The sequence below is a fragment of the Hyaena hyaena genome, unplaced genomic scaffold (genome assembly GCF_003009895.1).
Source record: "Hyaena hyaena isolate Hyena2069 unplaced genomic scaffold, ASM300989v1 scaffold_310, whole genome shotgun sequence".
NCBI classification, from domain to species: domain Eukaryota; kingdom Metazoa; phylum Chordata; class Mammalia; order Carnivora; family Hyaenidae; genus Hyaena; species Hyaena hyaena.
Genome location: NW_024080940.1, coordinates 666,967 through 690,657, shown reverse-complemented (window position 1 = coordinate 690,657; position 23,691 = coordinate 666,967). Strand labels below are relative to the sequence as shown.

The 23,691-nt window shown below is 42.6% G+C and overlaps 1 protein-coding gene across 3 annotated transcripts; it reads left to right on the top strand.

The window, feature by feature from the left end:
* Positions 1 to 1,357: 1,357 nt before the first annotated feature.
* C1QTNF3 (C1q and TNF related 3) lies at positions 1,358 to 23,489 on the top strand. Of its 3 annotated transcripts, none has more exons than XM_039248241.1 (6): positions 1,358 to 1,497; positions 7,039 to 7,150; positions 9,614 to 9,768; positions 14,474 to 14,603; positions 17,777 to 17,876; positions 21,581 to 23,489. In XM_039248241.1, exons 1-6 carry the CDS (start codon positions 1,414 to 1,416, stop codon positions 21,738 to 21,740), a joined length of 741 nt encoding a protein of 246 aa, XP_039104172.1. In that variant the 5' UTR covers positions 1,358 to 1,413; the 3' UTR covers positions 21,741 to 23,489. The 3 variants fall into 3 exon arrangements, with proteins under 3 accessions (XP_039104172.1, XP_039104171.1, XP_039104170.1); XM_039248240.1 differs by having other exon boundaries at positions 1,358 to 1,677; XM_039248239.1 differs by having other exon boundaries at positions 1,358 to 1,716.
* The last annotated feature ends 202 nt before the right edge of the window (positions 23,490 to 23,691 follow it).

The window sequence follows — 23,691 nt, the reverse complement described above, 5'->3', positions numbered from 1 at the left end:
AGCATGAGTGGAAAGACCCTCACTCGCGAATTGGAGAGCTTCTATGTTACAGAAAAATTGTCTCACTTCCCTACTCTATGCCCAGGACCAGACCCCTTCTAAGCATAAATGTGGGCCCTAGAGGCAGCTGTTCTGCAGAAGTGATACAACCAGCATCAGTGGCTTTTGTTTCTCAGGTCTCTTTGCTGAGTAAGGAAGGCAGCTGTGGGTGGCTCTCCTGCCCCTCCTCTCTCTCCAGCTGCTCGATGTCGCCTCATCATCAGGCCCGGGTTCTCTGAGGCTTGGCTTTTTTACAGTGTCACACTTGCCCCCTTAGCCTCAGACACTTGCCTCTCATCATCCTTGTAAATCCCAGGGTCTCTGCAATTCTTTTGGGGGAGGGCCAGTGACTTGTTATTATGTGAGCGAATGAGTAATATTAAATGAAATGATATGTAAGTAGAAGCAATTTTAATGACAAAGCTATGTAAATTCCCTTAAGTTAGGATCATAAAAGCCAGGAATATCCATTTGCTCTTTGGCCAAATTAATAAAAGTGTAGCAAATAAAACAAATGATAATTCTCTCCATTCCGATCTATTTGGGGTAGTATGTTTGGTTTGGCACTTTCCATTTCTTCACTTTCAATCAAGAATATGTCAGAAGGATGAGTAGCTGGAGCCAAACAGCCTTCTTTTAATACAAAACAGGATGTTGTATCTTCATCTGGCAGTAACTGACTTTACCCTTAGCTTTTGGAAACGCAGGGGAAAAGGAAATATAACCTGGGACGGGGGAATGCTTTTGCTAAATCCAGACACTCTATACCTGAAGCCAGCTCAGTGTTCTGGAGTCACCCAGCTGCCTTCTGCTGCTGGTGTCAGGAAGGAGAAATGAGGTACTTTAAGTGGAGCGCAGAGGGGAAGCATTCACTGTAAGAGGAGAGAGCAAGCACTCTCTTGGTCGCTCTGAACCAGTCCCCCGCCCCCCTGCCATTTCAGACAGAATTGATGCAGTTAAGCCCAAATTTCCTGGCAAGCCTGAGGGCAGGTTTTTCCAAAAGCCATCTCAGACCACAAAGGCACATGTCTAATCACGAAAGCAAACCTCTGGACACACGCTCTCTGTCTCCAGCTGGTTGTGTATGTTTTCTTCACACGTTAACAAAAACGTGCCAAGGTGTGACATTTGTGAACCCCACCAACTGGGAGCTGTACACACAAATCCGTTGGCCTGTGGGGTGGGAAAGTGATGAATGGGGGCTGTCCTGCCTGGGGAGGAGGGTTGCTTCCCCTCTGGCATGCCTGCAGCCTTATTTATTACACACCGAAGTATAAAAGCGCCCAGCCGTCTGCAGCTCCCATCTCCAGCCCTGGCATCTGCCCGCGGAGCCTCGCCGTCTTCTCCGGGAGGCTCTGGGCTCTGTTGACAATCATGCGCGGGAGGCAGCTCGTCTGTTGGCACCTGCTGGCTTTGCTTTTCCTCCCGTTTTGCCTCTGTCAAGATGAATACATGGAGGTGAGCGGAAGAGCTAATAAAGTAGTGGCGAGAATAGTGCAAAGCCACCAGCAGACTGGCCGTAGCGGCTCCAGGAGGGAGAAAGTGAGAGAGCGGAGCCATCCTAAAACTGGGACTGTGGATAATAACACTTCTGCAGACCTAAAATCCCTGAGACCGGATGAGCTACCGCCCCCCGAGGTAGATGACCTAGCCCAGATCACCCCATTCTGGGGCCAGGTACTCGGAATTCTCTTCTAAGGGGTTACTGTGAAAGCTTAATGAGTTTGGCTGTTGTTCTTTTTTTCAGCTATGATTCTTAGCATCAATGCTTTCTAGAAGTTTGCTGGGCTGCATGTGGGTGTCTTTCTGGGTTGCTCTGGGGGACCAGGGACTGCGGTCTCTATTAGAAAATCAGCAGAGGATGTGTGGGGACAGACTGTCCCCCAGGAGAAAGGAGAACAGACCAGCCGGCTCCCCGCTGTGTTGTCACTTGGTTTCTTTCCTGCTCTCTTAGTGTGCAAAGCAGTGCTGACCTATGCAGATCATAAGAGGGCTGGATTTTCTTAATCCTTCCCAGCAGGGAGACACTGCTCTTTGAGGTTTTCACTTTGATGTGTTAGTTTACTATGACATTTCTTGCCAGGCCTGTTTATTTGATTTATAGCGGTCTGGGTTGCTAAGCCTCTCTGTTCAAGCCTGTGAACCAAAGAATTAGAACAAAAAAGACTTCATGTGTTTAAAAAGCAAAACTTCACTGTGTGATTTAATGCCTGATAATCACAAAGGACTTGATTTATTTCCCTGGGTGTAACCTCAGCATCTAAGGAAATATTTTTTAACTCTTTTGGGGTAGTATAGGAGCGAGATAAGCTTTCAGTGAAGTGAATTGCCAATTGGTGAAACTCCATTTAATTAAAAACATTAAGAACGGGACAAAATAGACATTGACCTACTGTCTCCACATCTAGCCTGTTGAAATCAGATGAGGGGGACAAGAAGAGTTACTTTGAATTACAGGAGCTTTGAACAAAGAGGTTTTAGAACAGTTGACTGTGTCTTTGCATTAAATACTCCCTGAAAAGGTTCATGTAGTTGAAATCAAAAACCCGTCCCATCACAGACTGAAAGGTTTGGGTTGAGACTGGAGATGTGGTCAGCCTGAAATGCCACACATGATCAGCAGTAGATCTGGGGCTAACCTGGGATTTCTAACTTAACGGCGCAGTGCAGAATCCCAGACTGTTCTGTGAGACTGTGTCAAGAAAAACTTGTTTCTGTAAGGAGCCAAAAGAGATGATAACCTCCAAACACAATCCTATTTTTCAAAGGCCACTTTTAGAGATTGTCCTTTCATCTGACAATCTTTTTTTTTTTTTTTTGTAATCTACATCCTCTGTGGGGCTCGAAATCACAACCCCAATATCAAGAGTCACACACTCTACTGAGCCAGCCAGGCCCACCCCTCATCTGACACTGTTTGGCTAGAGGGTGACTAACGCTACTTTATATTTTCTTAGTGGTGACAATATTTTCATTTTTGTTCACGTCTTGACCTGGCCTTTTCATTTCAGTGATGGGATCTTTGCTGGATCCAACCCGGCCTTCTCTGTGTGAGCCCCCAACGTAGCAGAAGGCAGATGTAGGCTATCATTTGTTGTTATTTCTTGGCAACCAACACCCAGCAGACCATTGGAATCCAAATTACATTTCTACTTTGCCCTGTCTTCTAGTCCAAGGCAGCCAGCAGGCTGGAGTCAGATGTAAGGGATAAGAAGTCACTTTCTGGCTTTTTTTTTTTTGAAGTCTGAGAGGCTTTTGAACCCTTCTCGGCTCCAGAAGCATTTTCAAAACCAAAACCAAAACCAAACCAAAACAAAAAAACCCAACTGGAGATACTGAGGAGATTCAGACTCATTGATATTCGGGAGATCCTCAATAACGACTCCCCTGCCAATGGGTATGGAGACTCACACTGCATTTAAGATTTTACCTCTTTCCCTTTCTTCCTTTTGTTTCCTGCCTCTTTTCTGTTAATTCTTCTTTTTTTCATTCACTCTTCCGCTAATGATTTCCGGGGCTTCTGCTATGCGCCAAGATTTACGATGGGAGTAAATATGTCCAAGTCTATGTCCAGACAGTTCTGAAGGGCTCTCTTGGGGATAAATGAACAGATAATTGAATACCATATGATGAAATCTTTATAACAAGGCAGTTGGGGAGAAAGTGTTGGAGTGGTGGTGGCCACTGAGTTGGATCTCAAAGGTGAGACAAAAAGTATGGTTATCCACACAAGAAATAAAATTTTATTTTATTTTTTATTTAAAATTTCTTTTTACATTTTTAATTTATTTTTGAGAGACAGAGTGACACAGAGCATGAACTGGGGAGGGGCAGAGAGAGAAGGAGACACAGAATAGGAAACAGTCTCCAGGCTCTGAGCAAGCATTCAGCATAGAGCCTGATGCGGAGCTCGAACCCACAAACTGTGAGATCATGACCTGAGCGGAAGTCGGATGCTCAACCGACTGAGCCACTCAGGCGCCCCAAGAAATAAAATTTTAAAATATGTGAGACAGCAAAGAGATAAGACAGCCTGAGAAGAATGGGCATGACGGGCTCCTGAGCTGTGGGTAGAAAATGGGATGATCTTAGTGCCAGTCTGGAAGATTCTGTTGGCCGGTTAAAGAACTCAGACCTTTTGGCAGCAAAAGTAGTTTGCCAGCAAAAGTAGTTCACAGCAGGACAGCGAGGTGATCTGGTGTGTGATCTAGAAAGAGACCCTGGCCATGGGACTTATGGTGAGTAGAGTGTGCAGAGATCAGGGGATAGTAGATCTGGTCTCTCTTTTCCTGGCAGGTTCACCTTTATCAATCTTCCCTCCTCCTCCCGGATGCTTTCTCCCCTTCTTCCCACTTCCCTCCTCCTTTCTCTTCCTTATTTCTTCTGGTAAAGTAAGAGCTGTTGGTTCTCTTTCTGAGAAGTCACTCACTGAGAGCAGAGCTCAAATCTGAGTAGCTGCCCCATCACCTCCATCTACAAAATGGAAGGACTTGTCTTAGAGACACCTACCTCCTCCCATGCTGCTCATTTTTGTGTCTTTGGCTTTCCAGTTTGACCTGATTAGGAGAAATGGTAAGAGGGTGATATGTAGTGACTCCCCTGTATGTAAGTCTCCCTTGCTTAGGTGATAACCTCTGAGTGAACACATCATGTCCAGCTTGGTCTCAGAGTCCCTCAAAGACTCAGAAGCACTATTCCATTTGGCTGAATTTTGAAAGACCAGGCCAGAGGAACATGCTGTGAAATGTTGTAGAAGAACTCTCAGGAGATGTCCAACTAGTAGTAACTAGAAGACTCTCCCTTTTGGGGTGACAGCTCTCTGTTCTCAGGGTGCTTCCAAGTAGCTTGGGTGCATACCCCAGTCCCAGTGAGCTCCGATCCTGAGCAGCCCCATCTCCTGGAGCTAACTTCTCACACCCAGACACTCAACTTTAAGAAAAAAAAAAAAAAAACCCTTTCTAAGTCATTATTGGAGGGTTTGGAAAAGACCTTAGTATCTTCACTTGCTCTTAGAGCTGGAAAGAAACTTCAGGACCATGTTACCCAGTGCCCTAATTTAGTAGACAAGAAAACCGATGTCTGGTGGCGGTGGGGCAGGGGGAGTGATGTCACTAAAGCCACACAGAACTGGGGTGGGCGTTCTGGTTCCAGAACAGCCATCTTCCTCACATTCCTGACATGTCAGTAACTCAATTCTGTTCTTTAATGACTCCATGTCAGGTTTTTTCCCTCCTTCCCCTCCTTTCTTCTTCCCCAAAGCCCATTATTGGCAGAGCCTTGGATTTCTTGGAACTTAAAAAGCTGTAATTCACATTAGCAAAATCATACCAGGAAATTATGGAATACTGACTTCTCACATTGCATCCTTGGATTGGAAGGTGGGGCGGCACTGTGGTGTCTGACTTTCCAAGTGTCTGAAATCGTCTGTCTCAGACCACTTCCTCTAGCTGATTTTCTTTTCCGTCACCCGGTTTACAAAAGGTTTTTACAGACTCCCAGATCTGACCAATCTGGAGTCTGGGGGGCAGAAGACTAGACAGGAGGTAGCTCCAGATTGTAGTTCCTGATCACTTGAGACTGGAGCTCTGAGCTGTGGCAAGAGAATGCTTGGGCTAACTGCTCTGCATTTTCCCTGAATAGCTTGGTGGAAGCCTTTAGGGAAAAGGAATGAGGGAGTGAGGAAAAAGTCCAAGTCCATTTTTTATTAAAAAAAAAAAAAAGCAAATTCTAAATGTGCAGCAATGTAGAACCTTGCCTCATTTTTCTGCTTGGATTTCTAGTGATAGAGAAACCATGAATTTAAAAATCTTTCTCCACCCACCTCCATCCCTCTTTTTCTCCTTCTTTTTCTCCCCTCCCTTCCTTTTCTAATGAATCCTTTAGAAACAATGTGCTGTGTTCAAAAGGCCATTGAATTATAACTCATGTCTAGTAAAGTTTCCACAACTATTTTGCATGATATAATTAAAAGGCAAGTTACCAATTTAGTGACACTCTAAATCTTATAAGCAGATCTAACTCTGTCACTAGATCTGTAGCTCCTTGACCATAAGCACAAAGTTTAGAGATTTTCCTTTCAATAAATAAGCATGTCCACTCAGTGTCATATTTGAATACATTGGATTCCCATTAAGTGCTCATTGAATATTGGCTGGAATGATATGATAATGATTTAAAATTTTGAAGGAAATATGAAACAGAACATGAGGTTAAATACTTTTTTGAGAGAGAGAGAGAGAGTACTAGCAGGGGAGGGGCAGAGAAAAGGGACCGAGGATCCAAATGCTGACAGCAGCAAGCTGATGGCGTGATTAAACTCAGGAACCATGAGATCTGACCTGAGCCTAAGTCAGATGCTCGACCAACTGAGCCACCCAAGTGCTCCCTAGGTTGAATACCTATGAAGATGGAGTTAAAGTTGTTTCAAGATGTAGATAATGGATACAAATTTACTGGACGAATGAACACTTTGTTTCCTTAATTTCCTAAGGCAATTTAAGTGTGCTGGGACTGAAAAGGTAGCATTACAGTTCAAAATTTCTAAGAACCCTTACTTCAGTATCATGAATATAGAAAGTCTTAGTAACTATCTTTGAAGTTGATCATTGTTATCATCTACTCAAACGAGCTGCATGCGAGGCTGTTGGTAAACGGGAAAGAGAGGGGCGCCTCCACGTCCATGTCCACGTCGGAAGGGCACTTTTCTTTTTCTGTCACCAGTCTTCCCAGAAATCCCAGTCTTCCCCGAAGCTCTGCCCCGTCTCCAGCCAACACCACGCTCCTTCCAAAGAGCATGCGCTTCTTTTGACCCTCCGGCTTCCTTGTGCTTTTGGTCGCCCGCTCACTTTACGCTGTTCGAGTTCCCACCCCACACTATCTTTTCTGATGTTGTAAGTTGTTTGGAGTTTAACTTACCCAAGGGCCGAGACCAGAGGAAATTCACAAATCCTACTTACTCCCGAGTACCATTCTCTGAAACTTCTCTCCATCTTTTTAAAGTCTCCACAAACCGGAGGACCGCTCCCAGACTGCAGCAAGTGTTGCCATGGAGAGTACAGCTTCCGAGGCTACCAAGGCCCCCCTGGCCCGCCCGGTCCCCCTGGCATTCCAGGTAAGGATGAAAGAGACGAGATACTCTAGTCTAATTGCACACTGTGCCAAAATAGGAGCCAGGGTGAATCTATATAATTTGGGTTCACTTCTGTGTGGTCCAAAGGGCGTTCGTGGCAAATCCAAAAGAGAGCTGGGGAGTGACATGGGTTTATTAAGCCAATTAGGTGGAACAATATACTACCAACTCCATAGCATTTATTTCTTACCCCACTTGCAGAATCCCACAGGTGTTAGGAGCTCTGGGGCAACAGATCCATCGGCAGGGTGGTCCTCTTCACCAGCATGGAGGGCAGAACTAGGCGATCTTATCTGGACATACTCTTGCTTCAGTGTGTCCACCACAACGTGCTTCGTGCAACATGCGCTAACTTTCAGGGAACTTCTGAAGTGAAGGTGCGGAGGAGATGGGCACCTGCTGGTGTGCTTAGAGCCAGCTCCACACGGTGCCATTCACTGAACCACACATCCTTCTCTCTGATTCTATGTGCAGCTAACTTTTTCTTCCCCGAGCCTCAGGGTCTGTGCATGTTTAGCTCTTTGTTGACTTTCATGGCTCTCTTGGGCTCACAGGAGCATTTCGGGCTGCAGCACCACAGAGTGGCATGGGAAATGCTGTTGCGCTCCATTCAGCCATCCTGTTCTACTGACTGTGCCCCAGGCATGGAGGTTCTGGGAACTGGCTAGTATCTGGCATCAGCCAAGGAGAGTGTAGCCCGTGCAGTCTGCTTTGGACTCCCTATTCTGTCTGAGGAGTATTTTCCTCTTCCCCTGGTCAGTTCCTGGGGTGGGACTTTTTCTCAGTGTTTGACATAAGTCCACTTGCTCTTCTCTAACTTACCCTCATTCATATTAACATTGATCAAATGAGGTTTAATTTTTTTTATGTACTTTTGAATGGCTTCTTTTATGAAACCAAATCTAAAATGAGAAAACATCCTGTTAGACTTTAAGCTATGATTACTGTCTTGGAATCTATGTCATTGAATGTCAAGGGCAGCAGCCAGAAGCTGTAGTGATTTGGTGTAGAGAATATCCAGACTCCTCTAACATATGTTGAGGTATAAACTCTTCTGAGTTTGAAGAGAAAAGCTGACTTTGGATAAATATTTCCCAATCAGAATGGCTTTGTTGTTACTCCACTAACTTGTAAACACAGCCAGAGTTTATTTATCTGGGAGGATTGCAAGCTTGGTATAATACCTGACCAAAGGTAGCATGCAAAATAATCAAGAAAAGGGTGTAAAATTCAACAAATATAAAATAAAGAAAGAGTTGTAGGAACTGTCTCCTAGTGGCAAAGAGTTGGAATCATGATCCAAGTCTTGCTTTCAAAATTATCATTTGAATTTTTAGCACTGATTTTACATTCCCCTCAGTTATAAAAGTGATACATGTCCTTTGTAGAAAAATGCAGGGGCGCCTGGGTGGCTCAGTTGGTTAAGCATCCGACTTTGGCTCAGGTCATGATCTCACAGTTAGTGGGTTCGAGCCTCATGTTGGGCTCTGTGCTGACAGCCAGCTCAGAGCCTGGAGCCTGCTTCAGAGTCTGTATCTCCCTCTCTCTCTGGCCCTCCCCTGCTCATGCTGTCTCTCTCTCTCAGAAATAAAAATAAAAACATTAAAAAAAAAGAAAAATGCAAAGAGACAAAAAAAGATATAACATGAAACCCAGTCATGTTCCAACCATTCAGGAAAAAAAAATCCATGAAATATCTTTATGTAATATATAAATACTATTTATACATACTATCATTCTATCTCTATTGATTCATAACCTTTTAATCTTAAAGTATCATGAATATTATTAAATTTTATTGAATATTAGCATTCTTTCTTTGTGACTATATAACATTATTTACTGGATATATTATTTTTTTATTTAGCTCTTCCGGTATTGGTGGACACTTACGTGGTTTCTAACTTTTGCTATTATAAATGATACTTTGACAATCAGTCCTCACAATTTTTCATCCAACTCTTGCTTTATAAGAAAAACGGGCTTTGGAGACTTAAGTAGCTAAGAAGGCTGTCTTCAGTGTCCCAGGTAAAAGAGATTCCACTTTTTTTAAAAAATATTTTTATTTATTTCTAGGAGAGAGAGAGAGACAGCATGAGCAGGGGAGTGACGGTCAGAGAGAGAGGGAGTCACAGACTGAAACAGGCTCCAGGCTCTGAGCTGGCTGTCAGCACAGAGCCCGACGCGGGGCTCAAACCCACAAACCCTGAGATCATGACCTGAGCCAAAGCCGGCCGCTTAACCGACTAAGCCACCCAGGCGCCCCAAAGAGATCCCACTTGATGATGACCTCTTGGCTGTGTTCAGGATTGTTTCAAATGGTCTTTTACAACGGAGATTGAATCTTTTGGGGAAAAAAAAAAAAGGGATTGCATTTGGATAAATAGAAAAGGTGACTGTGAGTAATGGAGACTTTCTCCTGTGATGATCTGCTCGTAATTTCAGGAAACCATGGAAACAATGGCAATAACGGAGCCACCGGCCATGAAGGAGCCAAAGGTGAGAAAGGAGACAAAGGTGACCTGGGGCCACGAGGGGAGAGGGGGCAGCACGGCCCCAAAGGAGAGAAGGGCTACCCGGGGGTTCCTCCGGAACTTCAGGTAAGTCTCCTCGGGGCACAGCTCTGTGCGACTTCCAAACGGCCCTGACCCTTCCCCTGTGCGACTTCCAAACGGCCCTGACCCTTCCCGTGCAGGAGTCCGACAGCCTGAGCGCTTCTTCAGGCCTCAGCCAGTGGCCGGTGGCGGGTAAGCCTCTGGCTTTACTCCCCGCCCCTCCCCGACTCAGGCAGCCTGTGTTCAAAGAGCACTTTGAAACCATTCCTAGGAAGGCATTTAAGGTTGAAATTCCACTCCCTCTTAGACCAAATCCATGGGTGGACATGAGTGTCAACTAATCTCCCATTTTCCAAACCAGAAGATGCGTTAAATAAAAAGGGTTTTGGCAACTCAAATATACCAATCTTTAGATGTATAAATAGAATGGTCAAGTGTCTACTTACAACATTTTATTTATTAATTTTGTTGCGTTTACCAATTCAAATCATAAATATGCATACCAATATGTAAGTATTCTCTATCAACTCAAGATTTTGTGGCACAGTTTTTATTAAAATTTTTCTCATGAATGTCTTTTCTATCAGTAGAGATATTTTATTTTTCAGCCACCCACCCTAGATTAGATTAGACTTTGATTATATTCATTTCAGTTTAAAGTGTTTTGAATCTACTTATGAGGCTATAATTGAATATTTTATCCTAAGCTTAAGTGCTCATTTGTCTATTTATTTCTCTTTTAAGTAATGTTCAAAATTCTTGTTGCCAATAACATTTAAAATGTGCAAATGTAAGATTATGTCAACAAGAAAATTTCTAAGTCTTGGTTATTTATTCATTTTCTGGCTGATATTTTTTAAATTGATTTTTCCAAGGGATTCCTATCAACTTTGAAAACTAGCAGTTTTTACTAAGGTTGGTTTTGGCTGCTTTGAAATAGCAACTGTGGTTAAAATGAAATACAGATCTTCCTCAACTTAAGATGGGGTTACTATGAGAAATAAAGGAAATGACTCGTTTTCAGAAATACCAAATAAAAACTATGCTGTCTAATTAACAGTAGGTTTACAACCTACTGGAAATATGTACCACCCTCCCCACCACCAACAATGGAGTTCCAAACCCTTAGACACTTCACTTTCTGGTTCTTCTTGCCCTCTTCCTTTCATGGGCTTATTTGGGGGGGCTTTGCAATAAGCATGCATTAAAGAATAAAGCGAGGAGAAACCGAAAGTCTCTGCATCACCTCAGGGAATATAGTTTGTTCCAATCAAACTACTCTGTGTCTTATATGGGCACAGGTGACTTTGGGGTGAGGCTGTAACCTCTGCAGTACTCAGCCAATGAGGAACCAGGGGAGGGACTTGCACACTAGGAGATAAATTGTCTGCTATACCTGCCCTAAGTGTGCCTGTGCATCAGACACCTACTCTTGCAAGAACATTGAATAAAGCCTCATTCCACTGTGCTCTGAGTCTCTGCATCCCTCCTTTGACTGGGTCAATGGGCTTATTTCTAACAGTTATGTCGGATAAACCCATTTAAGTTGAAACATGGTAAGTCGAAAGTGCATCTAAGGGGTGCCTTGGTGGCTCAGTCACTTAAGGGTCTGACTCTTGATCTCAGCTCAGGTCTTGATCTCAGGGTTGTGAGTTCAAGTCCCATGTTGGACTTTGCACTGGGCATGGAGCTTACTTTTAAAAAATGCATTTAATACACCTAACCTACTGAAAATCATAGCTTAGATGAGCATACCTTAAACATGCTTAAAATACTTCCATTAGCCTACAGTTGGGCAAAATCATGTAACACAAAGCCTATTTTGTAATAAAGTGTGGACTATTTCATGTAATTTATTGAATACTCTACTAAAAGTAAAAAAAACCAGAATCATGTGTGGGAACAATCATCGGTTGTTGATCCCTTGTCCAGCATCTCAAGAGAGGATCTGCCACGTATTCATAGCCCAGGAAAAGAATCTAAATTTAAAATCTGAAGTATGGTTTCCACTGAATGCGTATTGCTAGTGCACTATCCACAGGGCGCCTGGGTGGCTCAGTCAGTTAAGTGTCTGACTTTGGCTCAGGTCATGATCTTGAGGTTTGTGAGTTTGAGCCCCCATGTGGGGTTCTGTGCTTTTCTGCTCCTACTCTGTCTCTCTCTAACATAAATAAACATTAAAAAATTTAAAAAAAACAAAGCTGAAAAATTGTACAGTCAAACCATCAAAGGTAGGGGGCTGTGTGTAATTGAGAGAGCATACCACAGCATGAGAGACTTAAAGAACCAGAATATAGAGACTTTTATCTGAAAGATCAATTGGGGTAAAACTTTGCCTTTTATTTGGGCATATCTGGTGGTTATTTGACCTTGGATAAATTCCATCAGTTTTCTAAATTTTTTAAGTTGTAACCTAAGAGGTCTTTTGTGTTTCTCTAACTGCTTTGGGGGTTTTGTCATTCATAAATGAATGCTCTTTATTAATTTTATCAACCTGTGCTGGCAAAAATTTACCAAGAAGACACATGCCCTTTGGTGAGGTGAAGGGTACTCAATAAGGTGAAAGACTAATGTTCCCAAAGTTAGAAGTTAAACTCCAAACATGTGGTTGCACAATGGCCAGTGAGCCCTGACATAGCCAGTTTGATGGAGCATATCTTAGGCAATTATGAAATTGTTCCATCAACTATTTTACCCTCAAAACTACAATGTAATAATTTGGGAGACCTACATTCCCATGTTTTAAAGGAGGCATCACAGAGGAGGTTGATTGGCACCAGGGAGCTCATAAGGAAGGATGACTTCCAGGCCCCTTCATTCTTATTTCCAAATCCCTCCTCTCGTGCTGCCCCCTACCTTCCCCTTCTTCCTTGTCCAGGGCCCTCACACTGTCTTTTTGACTGTTCGGATCCTTTCCGTGTTCATTCTCCCAGGCCTGCTTTCCGAGCAGACCCCTGAGTCTTTCAGAACTTCAGTTATTCACTCTCTTCTCTCACCCCCTCCCTTAAAACTCTCATTCGCTGAAGACAAGTGACCTGAGCAAGTTAAAGAATGTGTTGATCTCATTCTCACTTAGTTAAAATGAGTCCTTTGGACAGAGGGTTGGCAATAGTTTTTTTTTTTTTTTTTAATGTTTACTTATTTTTGAGAGAAGCAGACAGAAGATCTGAAGTGGGCTCTGCACAGAGAGCAGAGAGACAGATGTGGGGGCTTGAACTCACAAACCAAGACATCATGACTTGAGCCAAAGTTGGATGCTTAACCAACTGAGCCACCAAGGCACCCCTGGCATTGATTTTCAAATGTGACTGTCTGGCAGTGGTGCAATTCCAGTGTGGGAATTTTTCCCACATCACTGAACATTTGTCCTGCACCAACGGAATGTCCTACAATGCAATTTAATTCTGACACTACTAAATTTAAATTTAATTAAATTTAATTCCCCTACCTGGAGAAGGCATCAGAGTCCTAGGTTAAAGGCTCAAGACTTTAACCTAGACTGCAAGACTCCTCCCCCTCACCCCATTTCAGATGCTGGTCCTAAGCCCAGGTTGTCATCTCTGTTTCTTTTTTTTTTTTTTTTTTAATATTTTTATTTATTTCTAGGAGAGAGAGAGACAGTGTGAGCAGGGGAGAGTCAGAGAGAGAGGGAGCTACAGACTCTGAAATAGGCTCCAGGCTCTGAGCTGGCAGTCAGCACAGAGCCTGACGCGGGGCTCAAACCCACTAACCGTGAGATCATGACCTAAGCGAAAGTCGGATGCTCAACCAACTAAGCCACCCAGGCGCCCCTGTCATCTCTGCTTCTAACAGTGTGGCTATGAAGGAGAGGTTCCAACAACCCCCTCCTCGGGATCAATTCATTTGCCAGCATGAACTCCGAGAAACATTCTACTTACTCAGTCACTCCTTTGTTATAATTCAGGAACAGACAGATGGAAGAGATGCTTAGGACAAGATCTGGGGAGTGTCCACGTCTTCTCAGGGACCGAGGGCCACTCTCCTGCACCTTCATATGTTCACCAACCTAGAAGCTCTCTGAACCTCTTCATTTTAGGTTTTATGGACTCTTCATTGCATAGGCAGGGTTGATTAAATCATGGACCGCCAGCTTCTCTGCCCTTCCTGGATTTGAGGTGGGGCCCAAAGTTTCTAATCAGGTAGCTGGTTTCACTGGCAAACAGCCCCCCCCCCCCCCCCCCCCCCATATTTAGGTTGCCTGGGAGCTTTCCAGAAGTCACCTCATTAACATAGCAAAAGACCGCTTGATGTCTCTAAACACTTAAAATATTCAGATGGTTTCAGGAACTCTGTGCCCTAAACTGGGACAAAGAAAAAATGCATATTTATTATAAATCATAACATCACAGGTATTTTAGGGACAAACATAACACAGGTGAACAAAATTAAAAGGTTATCTGGGTGCAGGCCTTCTCAGATCCTTTAACATACTCACGTGCATTTAATAACTATAAGTAGATTTCACCCAAAGTTTCCCAGTATTAGGATTTTAGTATTTCAAAAAGCATTTTGAAGTTTAATGCTTCTTGAAACGTGGTCAGAACTGTTGATATTATAATAACATCTTAATGGTTGCATAGCATAAAAATGTTAGAAATTACTGTGATTTAATTCTTTCTCTGTTTATTTCTAATCTAGCTATTACAAAGAATGTTGAAATAAGCTTACTTTTGTAGAAACCTCATTTCTTTAAGATAAATTTCCTCTTACTGCCCAACTCTTTCTTTAGATTGCGTTCATGGCCTCTCTGGCAACTCACTTCAGCAACCAGAACAGTGGAATTATCTTCAGCAGCGTGGAGACCAACATCGGAAATTTCTTTGATGTCATGACTGGTAGATTCGGGGCCCCCGTATCAGGTGAGATGTAAAAATAGTTGAATGAGTTAATCGATCTAACCATCTTGAAGGAAGGAAGGAAGGAAGGGAGGGAGGGAGGTATGAAGGAAGGAAGGAAGGAAGTATGAAGGAATGAAGGAAGGAAAAAGGTGAAGCGATGAGAAAACAAAGAAAGGAAGACAGAGTTGAGAATTCTTCCTGATTCTGGGGAAAACAATCTGCTCATATATGGATTTCTGTTGGATTTCAAAGTAAATGAATTAGAATTCAGAAAGACGAGAAGGCATTAAAAAATGATAACCATGGTTACCAAGATTTAAACAAAAATTTTTTAATCTTTATTTATTTTTGAGAGACAGAGTGTGAGCAGTGGAGGGGCTGAGGGAGAGGGAGACACAGAATCTGAAGCAGACTCCAGGCTCTGACAGCTCAGAGCCAGACATGGGGTTTAAACTCACGAACTGCAAGTTCATGACCTGAGCCGAAGTCGGAGCTCAACCGACTGAGCTACCCAGGTGCCCCTACTAAGATTTTTTAACTCTGATTTGAACTGAAGCAAATAATCCGTAAGAGGGTATAGTGACCTCTGAGTCTAAAAGTCCTAAGACTAGGGGCACCTGGGTGGCTCAGTTGGCTAAGCATCCATCTTAGCTCAGGTCATGATCTGGTGGTTCATGAATTCAAGGCCCGAGTTGGGCTCTGTGCTGACATCTTGGAGTCTGGAGTCTGTTATGGATTCTGTGTCCCCTCTCTCTGTTCTTCCCCCACTCGCATTCTGTCTCTCTCTTTCTCAAAAAATAAATGAAGATTAAAAAAATTTAAAGCCCTAAGACCATAATTCTCACAGTTGAATGTGTTGTAATGGTGTCCTCCCCATGCCACTGCTCTGAGGAGGGCCTGATACTTTAAATAATATTTAAATTTTTAGAATTTCTTGAGCACATCTGTATTCATTTCCTATCACTGCTCTAATAAATTACCATAAACTGAGGGTCTTAAAATGACACAAAATTATTCACTTGTAACTCTGGAGGCCGAAAGTCCAGAATCAGTCTGATGGAGGCAGTTCTGCTTCCTCTGTTACCTGGCCTCTTCCAAGGCTGAGAAGCTGTCAGCGTGCCCTCTCTGTGAGCCATGTCACCTCCCTCTCTCTTCTGCCATCAACATCCCCTCCTCTCAGACGCTGACCTCCTGGGCTCTCAAGGATAGCGTGACTACCTTGGGCTCACAAGATCCTGAATTTAATCACACCTGCAAAGTGCATTTTGCTATGTCAAGTACCAGTCATAGTTTCTGGCGATTTTAGGACAAGGGCCTATTTGGGAGCTGTCATTCGGCCCCTACTTCCTTCCTTTTAGGCACCACAAGCTGATTGTTCTGGGCTTTTCCTGCTGTCCTTTCAATACATGGATGTAAGCCTGCCTTTTGCCCTGGAAAGTTCTTTTGAATTATATTTTTAAATATAGATATAAATACTGTTTTTCTTATCATTGTGCCAAGGTGGGGTAGCATTGGGAACAGTCTGACCTGTGTTAGGAATTAGGCGATAAGTGGGCATATGACCTATGGGATATTTTTAAAGTATAATAAGACCAATTAAAAGATAACTTGAGGGGCACATGGGTGGCTCAGTCAGTTAAGCGTCTGACTTCAACTCAGGTCACGATCTCCCGGTTCATGAGTTCGAGCCCTGCGTTGGGCTCTGTGCTGACAGCTCAGAGCCTGGAAGTTTCTTCAGAGTCTGTGTCTCCCTCTCTCTCTGCACCTTGCCTGCTCACACTCTATCTCTGTCTCTCAAAAATGAAAAATAGAAATAAAGGTAACTCGATTTTGATTGCCATCATAGTCCAGCAATTCTAAACAATGTCAATGATAAAATACTCCTCCCCTTTGGGGTTGTCCACACACCAGCACCCTCCCAGCCCATCCCCCTGCATCTTAGTAGACCCCTGGTTAACTTTGTAAGGACTCTAATTATACTTTGTTGGTTTTGTTTTTAACTTTTCTTAGTCTGTCTCTGGTATCTATTATTTTCTCTAATCTCTTGCTGCTCTTTATTTCCATTTCATTGTTGTTTGCTTTTTCTGTCACTATTCTTTTTAAAAAATTTTTTTTGTTTATTTATTTTCGAGAGAGAACCCTAAGCAAGCAGACAGAGAATCCCATGCAGGCTCTGCACTGTCAGCACAGAGTCCAACATGGCCTCAAACCCACAAACTGTGAGATTGTGACCTGAGCTGAAACCAAGTGTCTGACACTTAATTGATTGAGCCATTTCAGACACCCCTCTGTCACTATCTGCATGTCCTTAATTATATAGTCTGAAGATGAAGTTTCCTTTTTGCTTCTTCCAATTTCTTCTTGTTTCTGTGATACTTTCTTTACATTTTCTATGTTTTACATTAACCATTAGTCCCAGTTTTTGGTTCCTTCTCTTGTATGGATATTTCTGCCATGAGTTCTTGCATTCTGTCTCAAGACTTTGTAGTCTTATTGGGGCACCCGGGTGGCTCAGTCGGTTAAGCGTCTGTCTTCGGCTCAGGTCATGATCTCACAGTTCATGGGTTCAAGCCCTGCGTCGGGCTCTGTGCTGACAGCTAGCTCAGAGCCTGGAGGCTGCTTCAGGATTCTGTGTCTCCCTCTCTCTCTGACCTTCCCCTGCTCATGCTCTCTCTCTCTCTCTCTCAGAAATAAATAAAACAGTAAAACAAAAAATTTTAGGACTTTGTAGTCTTATTAAGGACACACAGTACACACACTGAGAAGGTCTCAAAAAAAAAAAATGAAAGTGCTTTGAAGATGAGAACAGATAAAGGAACATTCATACAAATAAAGACCAAGAAGAGCCTACATGCTATATAGAATATATATAAAACATGGAGTGCCTAGGTGGCTCAGTCAGTTAAGTGCCAGACTTTGGCTCAGGTCATGACGTCACAGTTCGTGGGTTCAAACCCCGCATCGGGCTCTGTGCTGACAGCTCAGAGCCTGGAGCCTGCTTCAGAGTCTGTGTCTCCCTCTTTCTCTCTGTCCCTTTCTCGCTCACATTCTCTCTCTTTCTCAAAAAATAAATAAACATTAAAAATATTTAAGAAAAGAACATAAACAAAAAGTGTGAAGTCATATGGTATACCTCTTGGTCCTCAATGTACAATATACTAATATAACTGTGGATAAATACTTGCCTTTTTCAGGTGTGTATTTCTTCACCTTCAGCATGATGAAGCATGAAGATGTTGAAGAAGTGTATGTGTACCTCATGCACAATGGCAATACAGTCTTCAGCATGTACAGGTGAGTGACCTTCTCTATCACAGTTCTCCGTGCTGCCATTGCTTGTTTAAAGGATGGTGAATGCCAGGGAGTAGATAGGAATCAGCAGAGCCTGACATGAGCCTTGTCATCACTGAGAGCTCCTATATACCGATATATGGCCTAATTATTATTACTATGGGAAGAAATAAATCTCATAAACTTGAGAATAAGCAGGTTGATAAGAGGCCTTGAGGTAATTACTAGCAATACTCCCCCAAACTAATCATTTGTATTCTTTTCTTAACTCACAATTTCTTTTTTTTTCTTCTATTTTCCTATTCCTCCACCCCCCTTTGCCAGGGTTTAGCCCTATTGACGGTCTCCTCTACCATCTTCCTTAGCTGGCGGGGAGAGTAGGCCCCTCTCTTTAGAATGTGCTGCTGCTCTGATATTTATCCTAGCATTCCTTGTAAAAAAAAAATACTTTTTTAAAAAAGTTTATTTATTTTGAGAGAGAGAGAGAGTGTGTGCTCACATATTGGGGGAGGGGTTGAGAGCGAGAGGGAGAGAGAGAATCTCAAGCAGGTTCCACACTGTCAGTGCAGAGCCCATTGCAGGGCTCAATCTCAGGAACTGTGAAATCATGACCTGAACTGAAATCAGGAGTCCGACACCTAATCAACTGAGCCATGCAGGCATCCCTAAAAAAATTACTTTTTTGGGGCACCTGGGTGGCTCAGTCAGTTAAGCATCTGACTTCGGCTCAGGTCATGATCTCATGGTTCATGGGTTCAAGCTCTGCATCGAGCTCTATACTGACAGCTAGCTCACAGCCTGGAGCTTGCTTCAGATTCTATATCTCCCTCTCTCTCTGATCCTCTCCTGCTCACACTGTCTCTCTCTCTCTCTCTCTCTCAGAAACCAAAAAAAAAAAAAAAAAAAAAATTAACAAAAGAATTACTGTTTTTTAAAAAAACATTTATTCATTTTTGAAAGACAGAGTGCAAGTAGGGGAGGGGCAGAGAGAGAGGGAGACACAGAATCTGATGCAGGTTCCAGGCTCTGAGCTGTCAGCACAGAGACCAATACGGGGCTCAAACCCACAAACCATGAGATGGTGACCTGAACTGAAGTCGGTTGCTTGACCAACTGAGCCACTCAGCTACCCCTAAAAATTTACTTTTAAAAAGAAATGTTACAACTCGTTCTGATATAAGCTTAGTGTGTGCAAAAGAGGCAGAGAGCCAACATCTTTCCCAAAATTAAGTGGGTAGTTAGTTATCTATGAAAAACTGTGGTTACTGTCTAACTCCTATCATTTTTTAAAACTTGGGAGGAATGCCATTTCTTCAGGAGCCTGGCCTCCAGTGTGAGGATGTATTTGAAAAACCAAAAGAGAGAAAGACACGTACGTAGGTTAAATTACTGCAAAGAAGAGACCCAGAATACGATGCTCACACAATGCCGAGCTCCATGTGGCTTGAACGGCTCTAGGATGGGGAAGGGCAAGGCAGACAAGGGAGAGGAGGGATTTCATGGGGGTTGGGAAGGAGGTGCTCCCTCTGGGTTTTCAGGGACACAGACTGGTGAAAGCTGTTCTGCCACCTGTAAAACTGACTTTCTAATTCTCACTGGTCGTGGTCATTGCCACAGTCAGAAGGAGAAAAGAACAACAGGCTTGTGAAAAGTTTTATGCATCATACATTCTATTCAGAGAACACAGCCACATACTTCCCCATGCCTACTGATGCAAGGGTGCCAAGGAAACATAGAACTCCTCCTCTGGAAGCAGGGAAATGGAACCTGGTGAACAGCTAGGCTTCTCTGCTCCTCTGGCCACCAAGTATTTGTTGAATTCTTCTTCCTACAGTTTGAATATACATCTTCCCACCTCCACTCCCATGGAAGATAGCCTAAACTGTAGCTCATGCATCCAGCTCCAAGTCCTGAGTCTTAGGAATGAGCAGACCTGGGGCGCCTGGGTGGTTTAGTCGGTTAAGCGTCCGACTTTCGCTTAGGTCATGATCTCGCGGTTTGTGGGTTCGAGCCCCATGTCGGGCTCTGTGCTGACTGCCAGCTCAGAGCCTGGAGCCTATTTCAGATTCTGTGTCTCCCTCTCTCTTTGACCCTCCCCTGCTCACGCTGTCTCTCTCTCTCTCTCTCCTAGAAATAAATAAAACATTAAAAAAATTTTAAAAAAAGGAATGAGCAGAACTTTTCATCACATCGGTCTCTTGGCTGTTTTTCTCTTTTAATATTTATTTATTTATTTTGAGAGAGACAGAGAGTGTGGGTGCATGGGCTCAAGAGCTTGTGCTCATGGGAGAATGGCAGAGGGGGTGGAGAGAGAATCCCAAGCAGGCTCCACACTGCCAGCAATGAGCCCCATGCAGGGCTTGATCTCTCACTGTGAGATCCTGACCTGAACCGAGATCAAGAGTCCCAGATGCTTGCTCAGCTGAGCCACCCAGATGTCCCTTGGCTATTTTTCTCTTTGATCCCTGATTCTGTCCTCTGGGAGAATCTTTCTTATTTATTTGTGTCCATGGCTACATCTAAAAGGTGAATAGATTTTCCATGGGGTCTTTCAGAGCCCACTTCCTGCTTGTGTGAAGTTGAGGGCTAAGAGTATTTAGTCAAACACTCCAAGCCCTTTGTAAGCCAGTTTTGGGTAATATCGTTTCCTCAGACACTTAGCAGCCTTTTGTTTTATTTGTTGCCAGTCATATGTGTTGGTAAACCACAATCAACATTCTTTTCTTGACATAGTTTTTCAGCCTGTTGTTTCCTTGATTCCTTATCTTCATGCCTTTCTGTCTTGACTAGTGGTGGCAACCACAAGGCCTTCTCAAACAATAGATTTAGGTAGAAAGGCAATATTTTTAATCCATCAGATTATGTGTCTATGAGATTAAATGAGAAGTTTTCATAGGACAACATAAATTTTATCTCTTCTCTTTCTGGTATAAAAGCACTTGGCTTTTTCACCCCTGTTAGGCCTCAGCTTTCTAGACTCACCCTTTCTGCTTCCTGTGCTTCAAACATGTCAGTTCTTATCTTTTGTAGAAACATCTTACTAAAAGGAGAAAGAGAATTTTGACCTCTCCAGTCACTTCCTTTCTTAGGGTGCAGGCTTGATAGACATAAGATCTGTCTCCATGTTATCAGATGTTTTCCTAAATGTTTTGTCACAGCACAACATGGATCTACAGTTTTCAAGCCCACAATATTTGTTTCCTCAGTGCTCTCTGCCTGACCATGAGCAAACGCAACATATTTTAGTTTGGGTTATAACAGAACCCTCCTTCAGTACCAATAGGTTACGTTAGACTAAACTGCTATAACATTAAACCAATGGCTTAAACATAATAGAAATCCCTCTTCTTCTCATTGAACAGTCCAGAGTGCTTGTTCCAGGTCAGGGCAAGTGAGAAAGAACATCCTTCTACCTAGTCATCAAGAACTCAGGCTATAGCACTTGGCCTCCAAGGTCATTCTGGTCATTGTCATTAGCATTCCACACAGTCCTAATGAGGAAGAAGCAAGGAGAGGTGTTTGTGAGAATTGTATTGGCCAATCCTTTTAGTGGTACATGTCATTTCTGTCCACATGCCATTTAGAGAACTTAATCAACAGGACTCCAAATGCATGAGAGTCTGGAGGAAAAGGGGAGGGCATAGTTTGGTAAAGAGGTGGCTGTCTACTGCAAAGACTAAGCAGCTGGTGCCTTTTTTTCTTTATAGCTATGAAACAAAGGGGAAATCAGATACATCCAGCAACCATGCAGTACTGAAGCTGGCCAAAGGGGATGAGGTTTGGCTGAGAATGGGCAATGGCGCACTTCATGGAGACCATCAGCGCTTCTCTACCTTTGCAGGCTTCCTGCTCTTTGAAACCAAATAAACTTATGAATAGACCAGCTCTACTTTTGGGAAGACTTATGGCTGAGCTGGTATTGTTATGATCTGAGGGACATTAGAGTTGAGGGTTCTACTCAGGAGTTCAGAAGAAGAATCCACAAAACTGTCTTCCCACGTGATCTTGACTAATATACTCAGCACATTTACTCTTCCCTAGGCACCTAAAAAAGAATTCCCTTTTTGATGCAGGTTGAGATTAACTGTTCCCATCAAAGAAATCATTTGCAAAGAATTTGGCTGCTCTGTTTTTAATTTAGTAGCAACTTTCAGGAATTCCTGGGCTCATCGTTTTTATAATATTTCAAGGAATAGAGTGCAGCGATTATGATGGGGCCAGGCAGGAACAAGGGCACTTGTCAGGACCAAGTTATCAGAGACATTTATAATGCCTAGACTGGGAAGTAACACTTTGATCCAGTGGGTCAATATTTATGAATAAAGTATAGATGTTTTTAGTAATCCTAGATAGCTTTTACATAGGAAAAGTATTCACAATGCCCATAAATAATAGACTCCTCCTTTTTTATAAGGATACTGCTGTAATTAAATCTTTACTTGTAATGGCTTGTATTTTTGGATATAGAATTTTCTCATGATCCAAAATTGGGCTTATCAGATCCAACGTCTTATACTGACTTTTTCCCACTGAGTTTCTCAGATTTCAATAGATCTTGCTTGACTCTAGCCTGCAGAATCAGCAGAACCTGCTGAGGTGATCTTAGATCCACATGTACAGATATAGTGACCTTCTCCCTCTATTTAGAAATTACCCCAATAAATTTTACACTCACTGACATGTCCTTTGAGGGAGCTATAAACTCAGTTATGTACAGTCAAACTAAAGGATGCAAAATATAAGGACATTCCATTTAGAAGACATAAAATAAAATCTCTTAACCATTTTAAAAATAAAACATAAGACCTCTTTGATTACCATACTTAAGGGACATTTATAAAGCAGCTGTGCTCCTTGACTTTTGCCTATCCCTTCCCAAAAGGATAAATTCAGAAGATAGTACTCCAAATTGGTTTATTTTAAGCAAAGAAAGCATCATTGGAATATGTGTTTACTCTGATGTTGAATCACATTTAAAAGACACTAGAGAGATGCCTATCTGACAAATATCATTTAGTGAATTCCCTTGGAAGCAATTGGCCCTTGATTAATTTTCTGTAACAATTTGAATTTCCACAAAGACTTTTAAATTGTGGGTTTAATTGTATTGATTACCCCCTCCAGCTGGAAGCAGAGAGAATTAAGTAGGGCTGCCCTATTAGCTAACTTAGCGGGCTCCTTGCTCCATTCTGTCTTTGACCCTTTCTTTTGATCTATAAATATTTAAAAACTCTTTCTGACCAACACAAACAATGCTATTTTAAAGTGACTGGATATGAGCCAAAATGTGCTTGACTGCTTGATAATGTCTTCATGATTTTGTGTATGTCCCCTGCCATCCCTAGGGCTGTGGGTGTTGAGGTTTACTATTTCCAAACATCATAAATATTTTGTAAACTGTATGTCCAATAGACATTTGGATGTTGCATGTTGCCCAAAAGGATTTCATGCCTAAAGAATATATGCCATTAATAAAGTGTCTGTGAAGAAGATATTGGCTTAGCTTTAGATACAACTGAGGCAAGAAAAATGTAAAAGCATTGTATGGAAATAAACATACTTTTGTTAAATGTACTGCTTTATGATGTCCTTAATAAAGTTGAATAGTCATACAGATTCTAAGTCACTATGGTTTAACACAAAGTTAAAATATTTGCACGCAGGTGATGTAAACAACATACATAAATGATACGGGCGCAGAACATATTTGCCTACAAAAGACTCCACTTTTCTGTTATCCCATTTTTCTGACTTCAACCCTCTGCAACTTTATGACATTAATGTCTGGAGGCCCTTTAATGAAATCTGAATATCTCTA

What these genes read in the sequence shown, in the direction of transcription:
- C1QTNF3 (XM_039248239.1), top strand. Translation starts at nt 1,414, where the DNA reads ATGCGCGGGAGGCAGCTCGTCTGTTGGCACCTGCTGGCTTTGCTTTTC. An exon ending in GGGTTCCTCCGGAACTTCAG is followed by an intron (nt 9,769 to 14,473) that starts GTAAGTCTCCTC and finishes CTCTTTCTTTAG; the next exon opens with ATTGCGTTCATGGCCTCTCT. An exon ending in ATTCGGGGCCCCCGTATCAG is followed by an intron (nt 14,604 to 17,776) that starts GTGAGATGTAAA and finishes TGCCTTTTTCAG; the next exon opens with GTGTGTATTTCTTCACCTTC.